This window comes from Molothrus aeneus, chromosome 15, assembly GCF_037042795.1.
Source record: "Molothrus aeneus isolate 106 chromosome 15, BPBGC_Maene_1.0, whole genome shotgun sequence".
Taxonomy (NCBI): Eukaryota; Metazoa; Chordata; class Aves; order Passeriformes; family Icteridae; genus Molothrus; species Molothrus aeneus.
Genome location: NC_089660.1, coordinates 16,204,791 through 16,222,414, shown reverse-complemented (window position 1 = coordinate 16,222,414; position 17,624 = coordinate 16,204,791). Strand labels below are relative to the sequence as shown.

At 49.6% G+C, this 17,624-nt stretch overlaps 1 protein-coding gene across 8 annotated transcripts in view; it reads right to left on the bottom strand.

The window, feature by feature from the left end:
• The window catches only part of LOC136563101 (protocadherin alpha-C1-like), a 122,589-nt gene that overhangs the window by 68,550 nt on the left and 36,415 nt on the right, over positions 1-17,624 (bottom strand). The window contains exon 1 of one of the 8 annotated variants that reach the window (XM_066560276.1): positions 14,582-17,268. The exons of 6 other annotated variants lie outside the window; for them this stretch is intronic. In XM_066560276.1, coding sequence (XP_066416373.1) covers positions 14,582-17,086 — 2,505 coding nt within the window. In that variant the 5' untranslated portion in view covers positions 17,087-17,268. Of the gene's footprint in view, positions 1-4,850; positions 7,279-14,581; positions 17,269-17,624 lie in introns of those variants that run through there. One more of the 8 variants, XM_066560281.1, reaches the window with a different exon arrangement.

The following is a 17,624-nucleotide window of genomic DNA, read 5'->3' as shown; positions in this document are numbered from 1 at the left end:
TTCATTTACTCTCAGTGCTGTCTGTAGGCTTTGTCTAAACATATATATATATAGATAGAAATAGATATATAGATATATATAAAACAAAGATGAACTGGATGATTTGTTCTGAGCAGGTGACTAAGACTTTAAGACTTTTTAACACCTAAGGCTCAAACATCCAGCATTTAGATGGATGAATTTAGGCAGAAGAACTATCTTGGGAATTAACCTTTACCCATGCATCTCTACCCCCAAAGAAGTTGTGCAATAATACCTATGTGACTGATTAATCAACTTATTAAAACTATGGAGGAGGTAATTGGCCTCCCAAGAGGAATCAGGTGAGGTATTCCCTATGACCTGGGCAAGGAAATATTCCTGTGTACATAAGAAGTCCTTTCTCTGAAACATATGTAAGTCTGGTCACATATTTGCAAGAAAAGCAAGAAATATATATCCAAAAATTAAAAACTGATGCTGAGAAGGGATATCAGCATAACCAGATAAGTGCAGAGGTGGCCATAGGAAAAAAGACTGAGAGAGATCAACTTGTTCAGCTTGGTAAAACAAAGGCTAAGAAAGGATCTGATTGCTTTCTAAGCCATGGATAAAACAAGATGCAAAGAGGGAAAGAACTGCTCATACTAAAAGGGAATTGCTGGCACAAAATCAAAAGTCTACAAACTCATAGCAAAGAACAGTTGGCAGGATGTCAGAAGAGCATTTCAAAGCCTTAGAGGAATAACTTTCCAATAGGAATAATGGGCACAGTCTAGTGAATTTTGTAATTAAAATTATTATTTTTACAATTAAAATGTAAATATTTGAATTCAAATATTTAAGATTAAATTGTGACTGATACAGGAAAGGACTGGGCTTGATCTAAATGATGTTTTCTTGTGTTATTCTTTCATACAGGGATTACCCTTCCTTGGCCCTCATCACCATTCAACTCCATTCTCCCCTTCCCCTTATCCATCTCCAAATACAATCATATTACTCTCCACATCCCCTCAAGCCCTTTGTCTCAACCAACTCCTCTTGACATTCTCCCTTCCCCTACCTCTAAAATAACACTCCAAGGCAGGCATCAGACAAGAAAAGTCAGAAGTCAGGGTCAGAAGGAGGCACTTTCCCTTGGTGAATTTTCTCTGATCACTGCTGCTTCTAGGATTTTCTGGGCCTGACCCCAAGAGTAACTTTCATAGCCAAGAAATCTTCCTAAAAACTGATTTCCTGTAACATGGACATGAGGCTGCTGGTTCTGGACAGGTTTTTATTAGCACTGACAGGAGAAATTGGGAAAGTGCTTCACTCTTACACTTGCTGTGTTGTTCCCATCAGAATGAGCCACGGGGAGGGCTTGACACACATCTGCTCTTCACTTGTGTGAGGAAGCCACTGATGCTTAGCCTGCAGCAGTTCAGCCTCAATTGCCAGCCTGTCTCAATGGAAGTAGATCCATTTTTGTCACAGGAAATGCATGCCATGTTGTGCAAAATTATTCCACTCCCATTACAGTTGAGTGAGAAAAATTCTCCATTGCAAGGTTTGCATCTATTTTTGGGTGCAACCTAAATATCGAATGCCAAGTCACAGAGAGGTCACTATGCTCTGAATGGAGAAATATCTCACAGGCCTTTTGTGCAGCACAATGGCCAACACAAGCAAACAAAAGAACTGGAGCAATCCATGGCTACATGACAATCCAAGAAATCAGTCAGGGAAGCACTGCTTACTTTAGTAATCACTCCTGCCTTTGTATCTCACACAGCACAGCAGCGTGCCCAGCTCTTCACTTAGCTGCCATTTATGCCATGCTGCAGAAAGACACAACAAAATACTGGAAAAGATACAATTACAGTTTACTGCTCTTATGGCCATACACAGAGCTATTCATAGCTCTAACCCAAATAGAAAGCATAAAAGCACAAATGGCTCTCATGTGTCTGCATGTGTAAAAACATTCAAGCCTATTGTTTAATTCAGTAGCAAAAGCAGAATAAGAGTAAAGAAATCAACCTGAATTCTGGAAATACATCTAATTTCTGGAAATTCAATTGAATTTTCATATATGCAGCCCTTTTTCTACCCTACATGAACTGAAAATTGTAATCACCTTCTCAATTAAAAAAACCCAACAAAATAAAAATCAGGTATTTTAAAAGACATTTTGCAATTCTGCTAAAATTGTAATTTAGAAATTTTCAGTGCTTTGAATGATAACTATGAAGTTACTCCTAGTGCCTTTTAAATATTTGTTGCTTTCTTTTTGTTACATTTCTATTCTTAGGGACCAATAAAATCACCCCTCCTCAAAAGCTCAAAGGGTCACATAGGTTTATGTTTTTAATTCCAAATGGGTCAGTCTGAAAGCACTTACAGATTGAATTTAGTCAACATCCAAAATTAAATTTTAATTTTTTTAACTGAAATTTCTAATGGTACATACATACACACACACATATATATATATGTGTGTGTGTATAAACTTTATATATTATATATATATTATATATATATATAAACTTTATACATATTCTATATATTATATATTATATGTATATGATATATATTTTTATATATTATAATATATATATATATATATATATAAAGTTAATTCTACAGCTCAAATGCCACTGGAATGATCAGCACCAAATAACCATATTAATAAACATGATTTTGGTTTCAAGGTTAGATGGATTTTTACAGTATCTGCCTCTTCTCCCCTACTCAGCTCAATTAATGTAAAGCCTTTGGACTTTCCACATAAGCCATATCCATGGTTGCCCATCTCTGAGTATTAGAAGCCAAGGAAATAAAATTGCCAAAGATGACATTTGGGATTTATTTTGCCCACTATCAAAAGCTGCAAAAAGGTGTCTCATGTTACAAGTTTAAAAATTCACCTAAATGACTGAAATACAGCAAGATGCAATGAGCCACATCACAGTTGTTCAGATTATTGAGATTAGGGATACTTGGGTATTTTTATTATCATTTGGTTTTTTAATGTGTTGGTAGCCTGAGTTTCTAGATCTTGCTCAACTGGAACAAAGAAATGAGTTGTGATTTTTTTTGAGGGTTTTTGTTTGGTTTTCTTTGTTGTTATATATATGTCATCACTATTTTTAGTTTTGCAATTATGAACTGCTCTCCAGCCAAAGTTACACCCCCCAGACACTGTCAGGGCTCTCGCAGACGCCTTCTGAGTCAAGATATTGCCAGAACACTTTCCTTTCCCCATTACAAAGGTTCTAACCCAACCTTCTTTGGTTTTCAGATCCTCAAATAATCAATGATGTTCCCAAAGTATCCAATGCATTAGGTACAGATTCTTTACATACTGCCAACTGCTATTTTCCTAGGCTCTACAGTTTCTTCAGGAATGACATCAACTCTTCTTCTTTTGCAAGACTTAGGTATTCTACACACCCCTCTTTGAACAGTGAGAAACCCACAACATCTGCAACCCCCTGCTACTACAGAGAACAAAATTTAAAACTAATTATGACTGATTAAATACTAGGAAAACCATCATCTGTAAATCAAATTTGGTCAGCACATAAATAAGGGAAGGCATGATGAACTTATTGCATAGTGAAGAGCAAATTTGGAATTTATCTAGGAGGGAAAGCTTACCAAAATTCACTACCTGGAAATTTAAGAGTAATAAACCAAAATGTTATGTAGTTGAATGTATATTTGATTGTCCAAAGCAGTTATTGAAGCTACCCTTACATCAAGGTTCAAAAAGGAGCTGGGCATCTACATGTATTTAAAGATACAATAAAGATTTCAAAGGTGAAAATAAATATTATGGCTATGGATTTAGGACAGCCTCTAATAGGTGTAAACTAGAATAAAAAAACAACAGCAGAAAGCAGAGTGCACCACGTCTGTCTAACCTGAGTTCTCACATTTTCCTCCTACAGCTCCTACCGGACACAGAGCACTGGCCTGCACAGACCCAACAGAGGTTGGTTACTGTTATGCACACCAAGGAATTTGACAGTCTGTAGGCAAAACATCTCAAAACTTCATAGAAATATAAAGACAACTCACAGGGCCTATTAAAAATAGATATAAGACAAGAGAATCTTGGACAAGTAATGCAGCAACGCCCAGCAGATTAGGCCTGCAGACACAGCCCACCATGTGGTCCTACACTGTGATCACTGGAAGATATTTTCTCCTGTGAAATCACTCATCACACTACTGAGAAGAAACCAGCTTGGTCAGAGGCCCAGAAGAGAATTGTTTTAGATTCACAAAACCTATGGATTGCTTGGAAAGTGAGATGATCACTCCAAGTCACACTTCCTAAAGAGGTGCTAGCTATGGGATTACAGCTATTCCACCACAGAGTTACCTTAGGCACTGAAAAGCAGCATCCTGGCTCAACAAACTACTTCCCTTCAATAAAAAAAAAATCTCAGGAATGTCAGGGCAGGGGTAAAAAAAAAAATTAAAAAATAAAATCACAGACTCTACACAGTGTATCTTAGAACCACCCATTGATTAGAAACTTGCATGGACTTGTATCATGCCCCTACTTAGCTTGCTGAAGACAATGGCTTGGCTTGCAAGGTATTTTGTTTTTACTTACACCTTTACCTTCACTTGTGTCTGAAGGTCCTTAATGTTTACAGTGGAAAAAAAAAAATCTCTTTTGTCATCCCATGACAATATTTCAGCCAAAGAGATTCTTTGCTTTAGGAAGTACATAAAAGAAACTGAAATTTCCTTCAGGTGCCATGAATTGATGGCTGTTTTCCTGCAAATGCCCTCAGTATGTACTGAGCAGCCTAGTGCAGGCACGAGACCACGTGCCTGGGAGAAAACAGGTGAAAGGAAGAAGCACTTACCACGAGGACAGCGCTCAACCGGTCACTTTGGACCTGCTGCACTTGGATGCAGGGTCCTGGCACTTGTAACCTCGAGCCACTGGGAACATTCCCAGCATCTCCATTGGGGATGCTGCTGTTACCAGGCCCAAGACCTACAGATGCCCTGTACAGGTAGGTGTGAGTGAGTTTACCCACACCAGTGACCTCCAGCATGTCCGGTGGGAAGTGGGAGCTGGGCAGCATGTGCACACTGTAGCAATACTTTTTATAGTCCTCAGCTGGGCAGCAGCAGCCACTGCAGCAGCAAGTCCGGCACCGGCAGAGCCGGACGACGGCGAGGAAGAAGATGAACACCGCGAAGATGAACGAGACACAGGCAAGGGAAACGATCAAGTAGATGTTGGTGGCATTGAGCAGTGGCGGTGGCTCCCCGCTGTCATCGAAGTCGGGCAGTGCCTGGGGCAGGGTGTCAGCCAGCAGGATGCCCACTGTCACCGTGGAGGAGAGCGGTGGATCCCCGTGGTCCCGCACCACCACCACCACCTTGTGCTTGAGGAAGTCGGTGGAGCGCATGGAGCGCGTGGTGCGCAGCTCGCCGGTGTGCGGCGACAGCTGGAACAGGGTGGAGTCGGAGGAATGGGCCAGGTGATAGGAAAGCCAGGCGTTCTGTGCATTGTCCTCGTCATCTGCCACCACTTTGGTCACCAGGTAGTCCTCATCAGCCAGGCGGGGCACAACTTCCACAGCTACTGAGCCGTTCTGGCTGGTGGGGTACAGGATGGCCGGGGCATTGTCATTCTGGTCTGAGATGTAAACATTCACTCTTATGGCAGCACTCAAGGCTGGTGACCCATTGTCCTTGGCTTCCACTTGAAAATGGAAGCTCCTAAGCTGCTCAAAATCAAAGGCACGTTTTGCATAGATGCTCCCATTGGCCAAGTTCATAGACAAAAAGCTGGTCAGGGCACTGCCTGCAACTGTGGAATTCCTGAGCGTGTAAGAGACCCGTCCATTCTCCCCTATATCAGGGTCAGATGCCGAGACCTGGTAGAGAAAAGCACCAAGTGGATTGTTCTCCTCCACAAACACATCGAATGCGTCAGCACCAAAGACAGGAGGGTTATCATTCACGTCAGAAATCTGCACCCAAACAGTCTTCTGGGTGGTGAGAGGAGGAGAACCCAAGTCCATGGCAGTAATGGTGATGTTGTACTCACTGATCAGCTCTCGGTCCAGAAGCTCACTGGTGACAAGGCTGTAGTAGTTTTGAAGGGAAGGCTTTAACTGGAAGGGAAGGTTTTCAGAGATCTGGCAGGTTACTTTCCCATTCTCCCCAGGGTCCTTATCCAAAATACTCAGCAGAGCTATCACTGTGCCAGGAACAGCATCTTCAGGAATGGGACTGGAAAGGGATGTAATTGTAATCTCTGGGCCATGATTGTTCACATCTGTGATTTCCACCAGCAGCTTAGCTGTGCTGGACATGCCAAATGCCCCATTATCCCTTGCCTCAATCAGCATCTCGAGAAGGGGTCTCTGAACAGCTAAAACGCCATTGACAGTCACCTCCCCAGTGTGTGGGTGAATTGAGAACATTCGCTGTAAGTCAGCAGAAGTTGTATTGCTAAAGGAATACCTGACCTCTCCATTTGGACCTTCATCCAAGTCCGTGGCATGCACTTGGACTACCAAAGTGCCACTGGGGGAGTTCTCCAAGATGCTCGCCCTGTAGACCGAGTGCTCAAATTCTGGTGCATTGTCATTGGTATCCAGCACAGTCACAATGACTGGGACATCACCAGACTTTGGAGGGTTCCCACCATCTTTGGCTGTAAGCACAAGTCTGTGAGTGGCTTGCTGCTCCCTGTCTAAGGCTTTCTTCAGCACCAATTCAGGATATTTACTCCCATCCCCGCGTATCTGCATTTCCAGATAGAAATGTTCATCAGGGCTCAGAGTATAATTCTGGACACTGTTAGCACCTTCATCCAGATCTTGGGCGGTGGGGAGTGTAAACCGTGCCCCAGGTGACAGGAACTCCGGGATGTTTATATGATATTCACTTAAGGGGAAGCTGGGGGAGTTGTCATTTATGTCCAAGACCTTGAATTCCATCCTGTAAAGCTCTAGAGGGTTTTCTAACACAAGCTCGTAATTCAGAAGACAGACAGACTTTAACTCACAAAGCTGCTCTCTGTCTATGGGCTCGTTAACAGACAAAGCCCCTGTGCTGGCATTTATATTAAAATATTGCTTACTTGAACCGGTGATCATGCGAAATTTCCGAGCTGAAAGTGTAGCTGCATCTATTCCTAAATCCTTTGCTATGTTCCCAACAGACGCTCCACGCTCTGTCTCCTCGGCGATGGAATACACTATTTGCCCGTCCGCGGTGCAGCAAATAAGGCAGAAAACCATTAAATAGCCCCGCATGCTTCCTCCCCTGGCTCAGCTCCCCGCAGACCGGCTCAGCAGGAACATAATCCAGAATTTCAGCGAACACCCCAAGTTCCCGGCGCGAGGGAGCGATCGGACACCGGGGCGCACCGGCGGCGAGTTCGGTGCAGGCGCGGGAGGCTCCGCGGCGGCTCCGCTCCCCCCGGGCCGTGCCGCCGGCTGCCGTGCGGGGCTGGGCGGCAGCTCCGCAGCGCTGCGCCCGCCGCCGCCGCTCGCTGTGACCGGAGCGCCGGCCCCGCGCGGTTCTTAGACGGGCAGCGGCGGCGGCGGCGCCACCCAGAGGCCGCGGAGACACCGGCGGCACCGGGGGAGGGGGCTGCGCTCCCCCCGCCGCCGCTGTCCCGCCGGCCGGCGGCGGCTTCTCCTCCCCTCCTCTTCTTCGTCTCTTTTTTTAACGCCCCGACGGAGATGGAGCGGGGGGCTGCGCGCAGCCGAGTGCGCGTCATGGATGTGCTCCCGTGAAAAAGAGAGGCAGAGCAGAGCCCCCTCCTCCCTCCGCTCCTTGCGGGAGAGGCAGCGAGAGGATGCGCTGTCAGAGAACGGCGGTGGAAGGGAAAGGTGGATGAGAAGTGACAGGCATCGGCTAAACATGGGTCAGCACAGCCCAGACACGCTCCGGCTGAGCACAACATTTCCCAGAGGGGGATTAAGAGCACAATTAGAGGAGGCAGTCGACTCTACTACCCCTGTTAAACTTTACGGAAAAAAAAAAAAAAAAAAAAAAGGAGGGGGGGGGAAAGCGGGGAGAAAAAAGAGAATATGAAAAAAGGAAAAAGAAAAAGGCTCTTTCTTGCTTCCCTGCTTCACCTTCTAAACAAGGGAAATTAACACGAATTATTGGAGAGAAGGGTCTCTGCTCTGACAGTCAGGTCAGCCCCAGCCACAGATGAGCTCCCATCCAGCCTCCCAAAGCAGGATGGGGGTGGCTCGGCTGGCAGGGGGAAATGGGAGGCTGCAGCAGTTCAATTACTGGTATAGAAATAAATATCAGCACCAAAGAGGTTTTGCGTTTAGGACACCCCCAGAGATTGTGGGGAGAGATGAGCTGATACCACACAGAGACTGCAGATCATGAGTGGAAAAAAAATAACATCAAAGCTCTCTGCTCCCCCACCTTTCCACACAAAGGGAACAGTTACCAAATACACCCCAAAGCAAGTACAAGAGGGCAGAAAAACATTTCAAAATATCCTCCTGGAAAACCTTCCCTGGAACGATCTTCAGCAGCAGTTTATACTGATGGGCCCTGGCAGCAGCTCCATCTCCTCTGTTTCCACCTCCCTTCTGTGAGAGCTTGTTGTGATGAGATCCTGATCGATCAAAAGCAAGAGGCTATAAATGTGTAACAAGGACAGATCTTAACCCTTCTCATATTCATTGTGCTTCTTTCTGCAGCTGAGATTTTTCAGGCAAGTGAAACAGAACATTTCAATTATATATAGTATACATAGGGCCTTTCAAAAAGGGAGAAAATCTGGAGCACAGCCAAAAGTTGTACATTAAATTAAAAAAAAAATCAATACATCTCTTTGCATCTTCACAACTCAGCAGAGCCCCAGGTGAGGTTCTCATCCTGGCACACTGGAACAGATCTTGGTCTGCTCCAGCACAACTGTCCGCAGATGTGATTTTTTTAACCCCAGGAGGTCCTGGCAGTACCTGAATGTTGCATTTTACTTCTGTTCATTGATGCTACAGAATCCCTTACAGCTCAGGGGTAGCAGAGGTGGCAGCAGAAAGCTGAGAGAAAGCTACAGAGCTGCTGCTGTGCACCTCAATCCACAGAGGACATAAACCTGTCAATAACCCATTGCACACTGCATACAGTGCAAATACTCACCGTTTGCTGCTTATCCCTTTTTCTTTTTTGATTGTTAAGGGCAGAAATGCCCAATTCCTATCCAATCACTACAGAATTATCATCCAGCCTCCCCCCACTCCCAATCTGCCCTAGATTCCTCTTCTGCAATGATGTCATCTACAATACCCGAGAAGCTGCTGGGTTTTCTGCTCTGTAGTGATGCCCAGTCGTTCTAAACACCCTGCACCAATGCAATAACATCTATTAAAGTCACAGGAAAGATTGATGCATGTCCCTAACATTAACCTGCAGCAAGGATAAATCCATCTGTCTGGGAAGAGCTGAAAAGCCACACGTTGATCCCTCAGGTGCACACAGGTAAAACACACAGCCTCTACCTGCCCATCTGTGACTCAGCATACAATGAAGAAACCCAAGCATTTTGGGCTCTACATCCTCCTGTTGAGCAGACAAACCCCCTCAAAGGCAGATTTTCCTCAAATATAATATTGGAATGACAAGCTGTAGTTATTCATTGTGGTGTCTGAAATACTAGCAGTGCTAGCAGAAACTGATTAGTGAATGACCAAAATGAAAGTAATTGCACATTTGCCTCTCAGATGTATTCACCTTTTGAGAAGTATCAGCAGCCTACAATGATATTAGTCTTTATTCCATTCATTTACTACTCATTTACCATTAACTAAGTTCTTCATCTTTCTGCTATATCTCTAATTTTGCATCATTGCCTGGTGCTTATCTACAGGACTGTAAGTGAATTTGTCTTCACTTGTTTTTAACAGTTTTTAAACTTCACCACCCTGCTTTTGTGTTTTGGCATAGCTTGCCCTCCTGTCATTTTCCACTGGGCACAGGGATGTGTCAGGCAGCTTTGCTCACCAGAATGTGCATGTAGCCAGCACCACCTCGGCACCCAGATCCTGCCACGCTGCCTGCCCAACCCAGCACACGAGTTTCTGATCCCCACACCACTCAGGTAAGCAGCTCTGGGTCACAGCCAAGATCCAGTGCTCATTAATATTAAATATTGAGGGTCAGTCACAACACAGACACTGCTGCCATGAAGGGAATAACACAATTGTGCCACGGGGGCAGAATCCAGCCTTGCCTGTTGTGTGGAGCCACTGCTCTGCTTGGCTGAGTCTCAGGCATGTTCCTCCCTGCCTGTTTGTGCTTTCCCTTCCACATCCAGCTCAAGGCAGTCCCAAGTGTGCCTTTATACACAGGGTCCCTACTCACTTTTTGGGCCACCCTTCTGCCTAATCCTTCTTTTCAGGCTCTCCAATCTCAAAGGTCTCCTCTCCATTTCAATTCACTGACCCCAATTACATTACTATGCTGTATTAAAGAATTAAGTTTTATTAAACACCTTTAACACAGACACTTTCCTTGGTATCACAGCAGATAATTTAACTGCTGTTTAAACCTCCTCATCCTACATTTGCCTTCAGTTTGCCATATCCAAACAATTCCCTATTCCCTCCTCTCTGCTGGACCCAATCTTAGAGCCCGTTTGACCCAACTGACAGAGGAATTCATCTTTGTGATCCTTCTGAGGTACCATTCACTTCCACACGACCCCTCACCATGTCTCACTCCCTGACATGTTCAGAGAGCTCTTCCTCCGTGTTCCTCTGCCTGCCTGGTGCTTGCCCTTGCACCGCCTCGGGGCGCACTCATTCTCCCTCCCTGCCTTACATTTCCAGCCAATCCTCCCCTTTTCCTGCGGTTAGACGTCGCTAGTCCAGCCACATTGTGCTTCTGGTGGCTGCCAGAAGAAACTGTTACACCAGCAAAGGCAAAAACGAAAGGTGAAGACCCAAACTGGTTTGTGTGGTGGCTGTGGAGCACCACACGAAGGGACACTCGTGCTTGAACATCATCATGATGTCAGCGATGATTTAAAAGCGCCGTTTCCGCGGGCAATGCATCAGAGGTGGTGCCTTCAATGGAGGTTTGCAGGACACGTCCTGCTCGGTGCTGGGGCTTGGGACAATCCCAGGGACGCTCACCAGAACCGAGGGGCGCCCATTGGTGCTAAATTAGCGCACTGAACTCCAGCGGGAGACAGCAGGGGAATCTGTGAAGGAGAACGGACGGAACAACAGCTCCGCTGTTTCTCCTCCCAAGGACACCGATGAGCTCTGTGCGACGCAGGTGTCCCCGGGGGGCAGCTCCAGCCCCCTCCGCCGCCCAAAGGAGCGCATGAAAAGCTCCCACAACAATGGGAACCCGGCAGTGCACAGGGTCTGCCTGCGAACCGAGGACGACCGGACCTCGGATTGAGCCCAGATCGCCCCCACAGAGCCGCCGACGGAGATGCAAGGACCCCGCTATTCCCTTTCACACGAGAAGAAGGACGGGGGTGCCCTGGAGACCCCAAACACCGGGCTCCTCCCTCTCGGGAGGTGTGGCAGGCAGCCCGCCCTGAGTCCTGCGGGAGCCCCCAGCCCAGGCTCGCTCTCAGCCCCGTGTGTCTCCCGGTGGATGGGACGGAAACAACTTGGGCAGCATCGCCGGGCTGATCTGCTCTCAGCCTCTCTTCTTTGCCAAGGCGGGCTGTGCCTGCTGGCAGAGCGAGCAGTGGTGTCAGGATACCCTTCAAAAAGCTCGCAGCTGCTCCTTGGGGACGCGGGAGCAGAGATGACTTTCAGCTATCAGCAGCCCGGAGTAACGAACCCATAATGCAGAGGATTTCTATATTCCCACGAAAATCCTCATTACCCGCATGGAGGCACAGAAACAGGGACCCACTGCATGCTATTCAGTACATCGCGGGCAAGGTCTCGTCTCTTTAACACGAGGACACAGTTCGGTCTGTTGACCCCCAGTCAGAGACCACCGGACTTGACGGAAGCTGCCGGGGATGACACCAGCGACAGCGGCTACGGGGGCTCAGTCCCGCTCGGGCGGCAGGAGCGCCTCCGAGCCGAGCACTCGGAGTCTCAGCCAACTCCGAGGCAGCAGTGCCGAGCATTTCCTTGCCTTTAAAATCTCGTTTGGAAGCTGCAAAACATCCTCCGGCCGCCACGGCGGAGCAGGCGCTGCTGCCGCTTCCCCCCCGCTTCTCCCGCCCCCGGAGCCGCCCGCAGCAGCGCTCGGCAGCGATCCCGGCTGCCAGGATTGCTCTGGGTCTGATAACACTGCCTGAATCAGCGCCACTCTCCAGAAAAACGGGCGGCGGCAAGAACAGCCTGGGCTTGCAGCGACTGACGGCTCTGCGCGAAACTGGCAGCGTTTATTCAAGGCACTGACGGATATTCTAGAGCCTTCTGTTAACCACTCCTGCCCGGACTATTCCGTGACGTAAAAGCATCCACGAGCTGTTTCTAAAGTTAAGATTGCTTTATGTTTCTAACAGAAATATTAAAATATTTTCTTGACAGTGCACGTCTATAACAAACCCCGAAAAAGTCTTCAACTCATTATTACAGTCAGAGAAACCAAGGGGAACCGAACAGAAGCCAAATCCTGCCCTGCCCCAAACAGCACCGAGACCCCCACAGAGCCCTTAATCATAACCCAAAGAAACCAGTTGCTTCCCACATCTGTGCACAAATGCTGCTTCTCCATCTTTTGTAGAGGCAGTTAAATCTATTTATAAGCTTAAAATGCACGTTTTTCCTTTAGAAAATTGCGGTTCCGTCACACCCATGTGAATAAAGGAAAGAAGTGACAGGTCTACAGAGCTGGGGCAGACCTTGCTCCTCACAATTGAAGGAGTTCACGCATAGTTAAGTGGTGATCACCCACTCCCCTTCAGCACGCGACTCCCGTTCACGATCAAAGGAGACCAAATAAACAATCCCCAGCAAATACACAAAGAACTCAAAGTTAAAGCCGATACTAAGTGATCTAAGAGAAGAAAAGAGAAAATCGTGGGACACATTGAAATGCTTTTCTACGGATCGACGAACGATAAGCCATTTCTGCAATACTTTTCAAAAAGGATATGGAGTTTTAAAAATTCATTGCTGTTGTCTGTACACCTATAAACACCATTCTAGTAATTTTGGAAACAACGATCCGTCATTTAAATTCTACAGTCTGTGTCTTTCCTCTAAAAAGCTCTATTAGCTCATAACACAACCAATTGTACTTAGTCAAAATAAAAATACCGCGTTTACAGAGATCACTGTGTCTTAAAAACATGGGGGTTAACCAAACGAATTGAATGCATAACACGAAATATATATGTACTGCTTGTTTTTATTACCCCGGCAGCTTTACACATTTCGCTTTTAAGCTATAGAGAAAATTAAATGAGATAGAAGAGATCTTCACTTTTCCCCTTAAAAATTGTTTGAATTTTCTGACACTGAACAAGAAGCACTAAACATGAGCCTGAAGTCTTATCTCAAAGAGTACTTTGAAGCTGGCCGAGATGAGAACCGAGTCAACTCAGTGCCATCAGAGCAAGGAAAAGATCAGCTGATAAATCATGGTGTTGAAAACAACCCGGTAATTAAACAATCGCTCTCTGCGTCGGGAAATCACTGAGGAAAATAGTGTCGAAACTGTTCTCTTGGTATTTTCTGCTCTGCTGCCGAGAGAGCCAAAAGCTTTCAAGCTACCATCACTGAACGCCACACACAAAAGTTTTCCGTCATAATTTTCCCTTCACCGATTTCCCGCCTTTCTCCTCTCTCACCAAATTTGGACTCTTTTTTCTATAGCGTATTTCTGTACGGATGGGATAAAAGAGACGCCCCATCACTACGAAAAGGGAGATCAGGTCTTGGGGAATGGTAAATCACCACCCCGTTCCTCAAACAGTTCTCCATCTCTCCACAAAGCATCCTGGATTTTCCTGCACGCCGCGCTCACACACGCACATATTTTCGATGGACTTCCAGAGACAGAACAACGCTCACAACTTCCACCAATATTCATCAGCTCTTTTCGCCCCAAAATTATCACATCGTGTATTTCAGTTTCTCAAGACTGGCGAATCGCGACAATTAGAAAGCTTCTAAATCTAAAAACTCACGAGGGCACCTTGGCGCTTCACTGATACATCATCAAATAAGGCGTTCCAAGACGCAATTACATTCACCTTGAGGGAGTTATCAAACTACTGAACAACTCACAATCAATTTGAAAGGCGCTTTAAACAGGAAAATAAAATATCCCCTAACACCTAGCAACGCAATTTGACGCTAAAGACACAGTAAAAACAAAAATTACAAACACCATTAAAAAAATAACGTCCGATGCAAGACATTTTGTTGAAAGTGAAAGAAGAAAACACGAAAATTTTGAGGGGCGGTCAGGTATAGAGAAAATGAAATTTCAAAATGTGAACACCTACATAGAAGGAAGATCATCACGTTTAAATGCAATGCACTGCAAAGCTAGGACGTCGTTCTAAAACTCTTATCACAGAAAAAGTGCTTTAATACATCAAAGATTCATGTATTAAGGAAATCGTACTACCAAACAGAGAAACAAAAATGTCGAAGACTCTTACCACGCTTGAAGCAAGAGGGGAAACAGACGGCCCCTTCCCAGCAGAACCATTTTCTGCAGCAGGATCAGGCGGCGGCGGAGGGAAGTTGGGGCTGAAAACCATGAGGTCGCTCTTGGCAGCGCCGTCCGCCACGCACAGGCTGCGGCTGTGGCGCTGCGAGTAGGACCAGCTGCCCACTTCGCTGGCGCACACGAGCGTCGTGGGCCCGGGCCCCGAGAGCACGGCCGCCCGCGGCGCCCAGCGCGACGCCCCGTACAGCACCACGGCCAGCAGGAAGAGGCTGGACACGGCGCAGATGGCCACCACCAGCCACACGTTGGTGGCCGCGCTCGCCGCGCCGGGCCCCAGCTCCGCGCCCGCCGCCGAGCGCGACACCGCGGACGACGACGACGCCGCCGAGGATCCCGCGGCCAGCGCCGCCTCGGCGGCCTCGAGCAGCGACACGCTGAGCGTGGCCGTGGCCGAGCGCGCCGGCTCGCCGTGGTCGCGCACGACGATCAGCAGCCTCTGGCGAGGCCCGTCCGCCTCGTCCAGCGCCCGCGCCGTGCTCACCTCGCCGCTGTAGAGCCCCACGCGGAACGGGCCCTTGCCCCCTTGCGGCTCGCACAGCTCGTAGCGCAGCCACGCGTTGTAGCCCGAGTCGGCGTCCACGGCGCGGATCTTGGCCACCACCTGCCCCGCCGGCGCCCCCCACGCCGCCCACGCCCACAGCGTGCCCGACTCCGAGCCCGCCCCCGCCAGCGCCGCCGCCGCCGCCTCCGCTGCCGAGCCCGCGGCCGGCAGCAGCGCCGGCGCGTTGTCGTTCTCGTCCAGCACGAACAGCTGCACCGTGGCGTTGCCGCTCAGCGCCGGCTCCCCCGCGTCCACCGCGCGCACCTCGAACTGCAGCACCTGCAGCTCCTCGTAGTCCAAGGGCTGCAGCGCCCACAGGCGCCCGCTCTCCGCGTCCACCGACACGTAGCTCGACGCCGGACGCCACCCCATGCCACCCGACGACGACGACGACCCCGCCGCCCCGCCCACGCCCACGCCCAGGCCGCCGTCCCACACCGAGTAGCTGACGCGCCCGTTGGCCGCCTCGTCCGGGTCCCGCGCCCACAGCCGCGCCAGCTCCGCGCCCGCCGCGTTGTTCTCCCGCGCCAGCACCGTGTACACGGCCTGCGCGAACAAGGGCGCGTTGTCGTTCACGTCCGACACCGGCACCCGCAGCCCGCGCCTGGCGCGCAGCGCCGGCGCCCCGCCGTCCTCCGCACGCACCTCCACCTCGTACTCCGACACCCGCTCCCGGTCCAGCGCCTCGCGCAGCACCAGCGAGTACGAGCCCAAGAACGTCGCCTCCAGACCGAACGGCGACGCCGGCCACACCCAGCACCGCACGCGACCGTTCTCCCCCGAGTCCCGGTCCGACACGCTCAGCAGGGCCACCACCGTCCCCACCGACGCGTCCTCCGCCACCGGCACCGACAGCGACGTCACCCACACCTCCGGAGCGTTGTCGTTCACGTCCACCACCTCCAGCACCACCTTGCAGTGACCCGACAGCGGGGGGGAGCCTTTGTCCCTTGCTTCTACAGGAATCTCGTAACTATTCATTTCTTCATAGTCTAATTTGCCTTGCAGTCTGATTTCTCCTTTGATTTCGTCGATTGTGAACATTTCTTTAACTTTTGTACTAACACGTCTACTAAATAAATATATAATATCGCTATTGATCCCTTCGTCCGGATCCGTGGCACTAAGCGTGACTAACAGAGTCCCGAGCTCTGAACCTTCTAGAGCTTTAACTTTATACACGGACTGGTTGAACTGAGGCGCGTTGTCGTTCGCATCCAGCACCGAGATCACCAGCTCCATTGTCCCCGTCAGAGACGGCCGGCCCCCGTCAGTCGCCGTCAGCACCAACCGGTGCACGGGAATCGTCTCGCGGTCCAGAGATTTCGTTAAAATAAGACCCAAAGATCCACTCTGGTCATTATTCCCCTGATGATCAAGACTGAAATGCTCGCTGGGGCTGAGTGTATAGGTGAGCTGCGCATTCGCCCCGATATCCGCATCTGACGCGCCCTCCAGTGGGAAACGAGACCCCGGCACAGACAGTTCCGCGATGTTAAGGGTTTCTTCGTCCACGCGGAAGACGGGGGCATTGTCGTTGATGTCGGTGACCTCCAGCTGCACATGGAAGACGCGCAGCGGCCGCTCCAGCAGCACCTCCAGGCGCAGCGCGCACGGCGCGCTCTTGCCGCACAGCTCCTCCCGGTCGAGCCGCGAGCTCACCAGCAGCGCGCCGCTCGCCCCGCTCACCTCCACGCTCGCCCGCCGGCCCTGCGCCACCAGCCGCAGCCGCCGCGCCTCCGCCTCGCCCGCCTCCAGGCCCAGGTCCTGCGCCAGACGGCCCACCACCGTGCCGGCCTTGGCTTCCTCCGGCACCGAGTAGCGCACCTGCCCGCCCGACAGCGCCCAGGCCGCCTGCAGCACCAGCACCCGGAGCACGGGCCCCCACCGCATCGCCGCCGCTGTCGCCTCCGGTGCCTTCGGTGGTCCTGACCGGCTCTCCGCCGCTCCCCCGCCGTCCAGCTCAGGGTCTCCCTGGGAGAAGCAGCACGCCGCTCCGCTTTCCCGGCGCCCCGCCCGGGCCTGTCCGGCGCATCCTTTCTCCGGCTGACGGTACCGTGACTGAGGCTCGGGGAGGAGCTGCCGCCCTTCCGTGGCTCACGGCGCCTTCGCGGCCAACAGCGGCACCTGGTGTCCGACCGCGGCTCCTCCCGTGAGCAGCCGCCTGCTGCCCCCCTCCCGCTGCGGCTCTGTGCGGGGACGGACCTGCCGTGGCTCCGCCCGCTCGGCCGACGCGCTCCGAGATTTCCCTTCCGAACACTGCCTTCCTCCGCAGCCGTAATAGTTGGTCCTTTTGTCTCCTTCCCTTCTCCTTCTCTTCTTCCTGTTCTCCTTCCTTAAGGCACTTTAACTGAGAAGCACTTACTTACTTGCCAAAATGTACATTCAATTGAACGCCCATATTAACCCAGGAATCATTCCGAGGAATATC